Here is an 8,493-nt window from a genome sequence, read left to right as displayed (position 1 = left end):
CAAGCCCTTCATCAGAAACGCTCTTCAGACGTCAATCGGAAAGATGTTCTTCTTCTCCACGACAATGCACGTCCACATGTGGCACGTTTGATGCCACACAAGATTATGGAGTTGGATTGGGAAGTCCCCCCCCACTCACCATATTTTCCAGATATGGCAACATCAGATTATCATCTTTTTCGTTCGCTGCGACACCATCTTAATGGGAAAACGTATGCAAATCTGAAAGGTGTTAAAGAGAACATCTACATGTTTTTTGTGTCAAAGCCAAGTGATTTCTTTAATCAGGACATTAACAACCTGATTGTAAGATGGAAAAGCATCATCGATAAGAATAGAGATTATTTCATTTAATAATTGTTTTGTTTTTATATACAAGTTGTTCGGGTATTTTCATCTAAAAAAGCGACTATAATTTCTTGACGACCTAATACAATGGCTGTGTAGGAGAAATAAATAATGACGATAGAGTTATTCATCATGTAATAAAAAAAAAGGAGAGTGCAGAGTCGGATGAAGACTTTATGAGTATAGAGAAGGAATACAATATTCAAATTCCAGAAGGTTGCAGTCAAACATCGAGGAGCTGAACATGTCTAGTAACTTTCTTCCTAAGAGTTGACTTGGAGATCTTCTGCGTGAAATGTTTATCAAAAATGACACCCATATATTTTCCTATATCAAAAAGGTGAATGATAACTGCACTTAGTATAATGGTTGATCAGTCTCTTAAGCCATCCAAGCAGTGTGCTCTTGCTAGCGATAGGGCAAATAGGATTTTAAGTTGTATCTACAAAAATATTGATAACAAGTCTAAAGAGATTATTATTTCATTGTATAGGTCATCTGTTAGGCCAAGTTTGGAGTATGGTGTTCAGTCTTCGGGTTCTTACCTTAGGAAGGTCATTGAATTGTTGGAAAGGTTTCAGAGCAGGGTTACTAGAATGGCGGCTGAGATGGAAGGTTTGTCATACAAGGAAAGATTAAGATCTTTGAAACTGTTTTCTCTTGAAAAAAGAAGAGTTAGAGGAGATCTAAATGAGGTTTAAAGATTTTAAATGGAATTGATAGTGTTGGTGCATCATCTTTTTTTATATTTAACGGCGAGAATCGTAGGACTAGAGTACACAACTATAAATTTTGGCATGGTAGGAGTCATCTTCAGCTAAGACAGTTTTATTTTTTTAACATGGTGGTTGGCCTCTGGAATGACATGCCTTCAGATGTTGTGGAGGCAATCAATTTAAGTGAGTTTAAGAGAAAGCTTGATAACTATATGAATGATAAGGGCTGGCTTTGTGATTTTTTAAAATAGTTTTAGTTTAGTTTGGACGATGGGACAGCTGAAATGGGTCAATAGGTCCCTTGTTCTCCATAAACATTACATTATGTTATGTTAACATCAACCAGGAAAGGATTGCGACAAGGACGGTATTTATGACTTGGGGCCAAACAGAATGTCACGTGCTTTGGCCGCATTAAATTAAGACACCATTGACGAATATAGAAGAGAGGTGAGAGTACGAAGTTCTTAGGTACTCCGGTTTGTAGACTGTAGTATTAAAAAAAGAGATAGCTGCACGACGACTATAGAGAATTGAGTGACCCAGTCCATTATATTATAATGATAAAGATATATTTCACAGTTCTTGGATCAAATCCTGGTGCCAGATTGAGTTAACTGCTCTTTCGAAATCACATAAACTCAAACAGGAAGGTCTGTTGGTATTAAAGTCTTTGGTAAGATTAGACAATATGAGAAATTGGTCTTGTGTAGGTAGATGTAGATAGAAGCTTGCTTGAGTACTAAGGTGGAGGGACCGTTTAAGAATCTTGCTAAAAACAACAGTAAGACTGATTGGATGATGTGAACTCACAGCAAAACAGAATAATGATTACACATTCCAGAAGACTGGGTAAAGGAGGGTCCAATGAAGAAAAGGGAATAATATTTCGAAGAAAAATCCGAGCCTCACAAACTGAATATGACCATCTATCCCATAGCTGTCTTATGAAAGTTTTTGGAAATCAAGGATGTGAATAATGTACGTTTGGGCTCAAATCAATAACTTTGGTTTTGTCCATTCCCAATATAAAGAATAATGTATTAATATGGAAGAAAACTGTTTGCAAAACAAATAGTTAAAATAGCATCAGCACCAGGAGGTCGCTGTTGGTGTGTCATTATTACTTTGAATCAAAGCTTGAACATCATCAGTAATAATATCATACAACAAGTAGTCTTTCGACATCAGGCTCTCAGGAAATTAGGGTCAATAATGTGTTTAGTGTTCTTACATTTAATAATAGGTTTAACAAGCGACTTACCTTTGTTAGTCCTTTTATGCACCGTAAATATACCTTATTAAGTTATAATGGGCATAATGTGGTATTTTCAACTTTAACGGCACCATACTTCAAGAGTTAGGCTAGTTTAGAACTGCTGACCAAAGAGAGAGTAACCAGTTCAACAGCATCTGCCATCTACATGTTTATATTCTTAACCAAATATCGGAACTGACTGTCACAACTGTAATGCCTTCTAAGCTAAAAATTAAAAATACGTTCATCAATATATTGTGACTAGAACGTTGGACCTTCCGATCAGCAGACTACGCTGGATAAAAGTAGAAGTTGCCACTCATTGTATCTTATTATACATAAAGCCACGACAGTGAAACTAGCTGTGCACTTGGAAATGCAGATAAGGTTTGTACTTTAAGCTTACGTAATACCTTCTTTCTGGCATTTTATAACAATAAATCATCATCTTTTAGGGTTACTTTAAACATTTACTCTTAAATTTATCGTACATTTTCCACCAAATTATATTACTGTAAGCAACAACAATTTGTTAGATATGTTCTCTAGATTTTTCCATAAGCATGAGGTCCCCCGGTGGGACAGCGGTAAAGCTATGGATTTGCAACGCTAAAATCAGCGGTTCGATTTCTCTCGGTGGAAACAACTGATTGCCCAATGTGACTTTCCTATAAAGACACACACATGAACATCATATGCAGCAATCTACGCAGTTTACAAATCGAATTACCAATAACTCTACACTACACAGCAGTTTATTTCAAACACGTTCAACAGAAAGGATACAAGCAGCTGATAGAACGATAACATTTCCATACGTCACTGCTGTAATGAAAATAAAAAGCTTGTTTATTATTATTATTATTATTATTATGAACACCATTTTTTTTATTTTGCAAGGTTTTTAAAACATCAGTAAAGTTTCAACAAAAGTGTGTCACGAGAAGGGAGGGAGGGAGCAAAGAGAAATGAAAGAAAAGAAAAGAAAAAAATATTAATGGTCAAGGCTACCAAAGATACAGAAATAATGTGGCATGAGTAGTCAGAGGAAAAGGAAATAACAAAAACGGCATTCTACATCCATCTTGCCGAAAAAATATACTTACTTTTCCATAGAAATGAATTAAACATGAATATATTTTCTGTGACTCCCCAGCACACCAAACATGTTCGCCCTTTCAGCCATCGGGGCGTGATTATGTTTTTCGGTCAATCCCACTATTCGTTAGTGAATAAGTAGACAAAGAGTTGGTGTTGATTTTAGCTGCCTGTTAAATTAAGAACGGCTAGCGCGGATAGCCCTCGTGGCACGAAATTCCAAACAGTCCAAACTTTTCTGTGACTTACCAGTACTGACAAATAATGCAAAGTGGGAAAAGATCTTCCAGAAACATGACAAATTTCATTTAAGTGAGCAAACAAAAAAGTCTCCATATTTTTAACAAAGTCAAATTCATTATCTTAGGAAGCAGCCTACATACTATCTAAGCTAGGGCGCTCGACTTGCAATCTGAGGGTCGCGAGTTCCAACCCCCGTCGCTTAGCATGTTCGTCCTATATGGTCTGACCAGCTGTGTGTGGAAATTCTTAGCTTAAAAAATTCCTAATCGACCAATCCAAACTTATTGGGATTAGAGTCATTACGGAGAAGAAGATTTCGTGGCATCATAAAAGAATTCATTAAATTTAAAAAGTATTTCGCTATGAATAGGAAAGGTTAAAGTATTTCAAACATCAACATTACACTAAAAGATAGAATCCACGTCAAAGATAAGCAAGCGGAAGTTATCTATGAGATCGCTAGTAACAATGTTGTATTTTTGGCTGAAATGTAAGTGGGGAAGAACTAGAATTCCAGGAACAAGAAATTCTGTGCTGATAAAGACCTATACATGATTCAGTTGGTACATGATAATTGATTCTTGATCTATGTCCATTATTACTTGGCTAAAACTCATTATTAATTATGAAGACTTATCTTTCATAGACGGATAGTGAGTCCATCGATGTGGTCAGCAAATGATGGTAAGGTTCTAATCGAGAAATCTAATTCGATACCCATGGTGGGCAGAACACAGATAGCCCATTGTGTAGCTTTATGCGTAACTTTAAAAAAAACTAAAGAGTCTAATAAAACTGATATAAATTTAATAGAAATGCACATAGCGGATATATGCAATGAATCTGGTTTCTTGATGAACAGTTGTTATTTTAATTGAAAATAAGGCACCAGAACCTGAAACTGGAACACACATATTCTAAACTCAGTGAGTGTTATATTCTAAAGCAAAGATCTTCGGAATGTTGCTGATTAAAATAATCTTAGTAGTAAAATCCAAGAAAAGTTACTGAAGGAGTTGTCTCAATAAAATAGGCTGTAGAGTGAGGATCGTGAATAGCCATTTACCCCCAAAGTGTTTGAAAAGTGAAACAAGAAATATTACCAACTATGAATGGGTATTTCCTCACCAGATCATCTCAGCACTTTAACAACTTATAAAGTGCTTACAAAGTCAAATTAAGAGTCGCTGTGATCTGCAAGATTGTTTATCTCGTTGCCTCCGAAGACATCGGACGAATATATTAACTAAACAATATAACTGACACAAGGAATTCAGCGTCACTTTGTCATAGCTTCAGACCTCTGTTTATTTTTCAAGCGGGAAAGCCTACAGGGAAATAAAAGGAACTTGTTTAGATAGACCATTATACTCATAAGAATGAATCGATTTTTATACCTCTCTAGACAAAAACAAAGACAATTACTTTACACAAAGAAACATGTTTTCTACTGAGAATTTATTATCCTCTTGGTGTTTTTACGAGCTCCATATGGTTTTGTACTGTTAGATCGAAATGAGAATATTGACAGTTTGATATATCTAAGGAAAGAAAACATTTACATCGGACTCAGGAATATAACTATTTATTTTCTTAAAATTGTGGAAAGTTCCAGCAATTTTGGAAATATTAATAAAATGCATTTTAACAGCATTAACATAACACATTGTCTTAAATTACTTCACTGATACCAAAGCCTGATGGTAGTCTTTCAGTGACTAGTAACTAAGAAAAAGTTAAAACTTCAGCGAGAGATACGTGAGCTGGTTCTTCAAATAATTATTGTATAAATCTGTTTTTTTTTCTTATGTGTCATTATATATATATATGTTTAATTATATTCGCAAGAACTCTAGTACGCTTCTTATAGTCCCATAACAGAAGAGGAGAGGTCATTATGTATATGTGCATATCAGCAGTTTGTGTGGTTTTAGATATAATTAGCATTTTTAAGCATTTCTTAGGTACTATTCTATAAGTACATGAAAATCTGAACTTTTATGTTGAACTAAAGTTTTATATACATTACTCAACTGATACACATATATTCTGATTTTCAACTCTTATGATAATTTAATCATGTTGAATTAGAAAAATAGATTAAGTTCTGTAGTACACGTTAGGTATAGCATTACACAAACTATAAGACATATAGGAAGGTAATTTTACAAACACTGTGATATAATGGTATAATGATATATAATGATATAATGATATAAAATAGATTAAGTTCTGTAGTACACGTTAGGTATAGCATTACACAAACTATAAGACATATAGGAAGGTAATTTTACAAACACTGTGATATAATGGTATTTTTGAGGAAGTCATTTAATGAGAATTATACCAATGTCAGAGAAACGCCCTTGTGCAAATCTTGTGGAATGTGGAAATGTGGGACAATGGGCCACTTTCCGAACTAGATGATGTTAACGCATGCGTCTTCCGGAACAAGTCATACATATTTTCCAACGTGACTAAGTCTCAACTCCGAGGAAAACAATTTAAAGTTGTCACAAAACAGGTAAGTTAATTGTTTAAGTGAAATATTTAGATGAAATTTTTTTATGGTTTAAGTATTAAAAAAAAAGTTGTAAATCAAAAAGTAAACGAACCCCAATTGCGAGTGTCATAGTTCCTTAACATGGTTCGTTAAGAGCCAATTTCAAATGGTCTGGAGGCGAACCTAGAACACAATTCAAATATTGTAAAGGTGTTTCTTTATTTGTTTATGAGTTTCGCACAAAGCTGCACTAGAGCTATCTGCTCTAACCGTCCCTAATTTAGCAGTGATAGACTAGAGGGAAGGCAGTTAGTCAATAACTCTCAATGCTAACTCTTGGGCTACTCTTTTACCAACAAACAGTGGGACTGACGGTCACATTATAACCCCCCCCCCCCCAGCTGAAAGGGCGAGAATTTTCGGTGACTGGAATTCGAACCCGAGACCCGCAGATTGCGAATCGAGTGCCCTAACCACCAGGCCATGCCAGGCCTTGTAAAGGAATGTCATCATTACAGGTCTCCATAACAGATTGTTCTTTTTTTAAAGAAACAAACTTATTTGACCTACTCAGTAGGGAAGGTATTCTTGTATAAGAAGCTCTCGTTAAAGAAGAATGTCACATCTGTTCTTTATTCAGTACTCACGTTTAATTTCTTTTATCTTCATAACTACATGAAAATATTACTGATTTTGCAACTCGCTCTTCTTAAGCAATAGCTATGTTAGTTTTACGACATAATACTATGTATATAAAAAACGAATATGTTATAAGTAATACATTATCTTGAAACAGGAATAAAAATGCTTCTCGCCATCAACATTCAAACTTGAAAGTGTTTTAAAATACTTTGAAATGTTTCCTCGTTTTAATATTGTTTACACTATCTAAAAAAATTATACAAACATGCTTCTTGGCTTAAAGTGTTGGTTATATATCTCATTATTTAAATATCGTTTAATCCCTAGTGCCTTGAAAATGTTACTCATGTTACGTGGTGACACAGAAACATTGAAGCCTTGGAAATATTACTCATGTTACGTGCTAACACAGAAACATTTAAGCCTTGAAAATATTACTCATGTTATGTGCTGACACAGAAACATTTAAGCCTTGGAAATATTACTCATATTATGTGGTTACACAGAAACATTGAAGCGTTGGAAATATTACTCATGTAACGTGGTGACACAGAAACATTGAAACACCTTATGTACGCTCTGTATACATCCTTAGGTTGGCGGTCCAATATAATGGTCTTAACTTGGTTTAAAATGTATGCAATTTCTTTAACCATAAGATTAGTTAAGGTTTGAAATAAATCTTTTATTATAATTTTTGATTTTATATCTGTTTTATCTTTATAACTACATGCCAAAACTGAACTGCGATCCACTATTCATAACCAAGAACTGTGTTAGTTTTACATTAAGTTATAGAAGGAACGAATGAAGATGTCAAACAGTGATAATTGAACTTTTCTTTGTATGACATTTGGAGAACCAAAAATATATGACAGTTACTTTCTGGTACAGGAAAGTCTTCAGTCACGTAATTAAATACCTACATATCCTACATTCTATCATGAGTGTCTTGAAGTGTGCTTTTTTTATCATTTCAAGTGTCTAGACATATAGCCCGTGTCTGAAACTTTCATAAAGTGCTTAACCATTGATTTTTGTATTGACCTTCGATTTATCTTTACCAGAAGTGCGTGAGGGATCAATGGTTAATAGAATCACTTTTCACTAACTTGTATCGAGACTTATATCGAAAAAGGCTCGTAACATACACACACGTACTTTGAAGTCAGCGTGACAAGGAAATAGAAGAACAAAAAATTAAGGAAAAAATTCGTGGGGTTAAAATTAAACTTACCTGTCATAACAAAATAAATGTCCTTTCATCACAGTGATATCGATCTGAATAGCACTCGGTACTGCATCAAGAACTAATTTTAGTCCTTTTGAAATACCTGCGGATTTATATAGTAAAAATATCTGTGGTGGGCGAAACGCAGATAATCCTTTGTGTAACTTTTCCCTTATAAACAGACCTGAAATAAGTATCAATATAGTGTGATGTATAAAGGGCTAAGTACATTTTTTTTGGGGGCTGGTGTTAAGAGAATTCATCTGTTCGGTTTAAAGTAGAACAATATATATATACGTATACACAGTATACTAACCAACTGATTCATATGATATATATATATCACTATCCAGTATACTAAGCAACTGATTCATATGTTATATATATCACTATCCAGTATACTAAGCAACTGATTCATATGTTATATATATATATATATATATATATATATATA

General features: G+C 34.3%; 1 protein-coding gene across 1 annotated transcript in view; it reads left to right on the top strand.

Annotated features, from left to right (window-relative positions):
* The window catches only part of LOC111085854 (glutamate receptor ionotropic, delta-2-like), a 75,909-nt gene that overhangs the window by 57,565 nt on the left and 9,851 nt on the right, over positions 1-8,493 (top strand). Inside the window, exon 5 of the mRNA XM_022386373.1 lies at positions 6,020-6,187. Coding sequence (XP_022242081.1) covers positions 6,020-6,187 — 168 coding nt within the window. The remainder of the gene's footprint in view (positions 1-6,019; positions 6,188-8,493) is intronic.

This window comes from Limulus polyphemus, unplaced genomic scaffold, assembly GCF_000517525.1.
Source record: "Limulus polyphemus unplaced genomic scaffold, Limulus_polyphemus-2.1.2 Scaffold665, whole genome shotgun sequence".
NCBI classification, from domain to species: Eukaryota; Metazoa; Arthropoda; class Merostomata; order Xiphosura; family Limulidae; genus Limulus; species Limulus polyphemus.
Note: the sequence above shows the minus strand (reverse complement) of the source record. Positions and strands in the feature narration are given on the sequence as shown.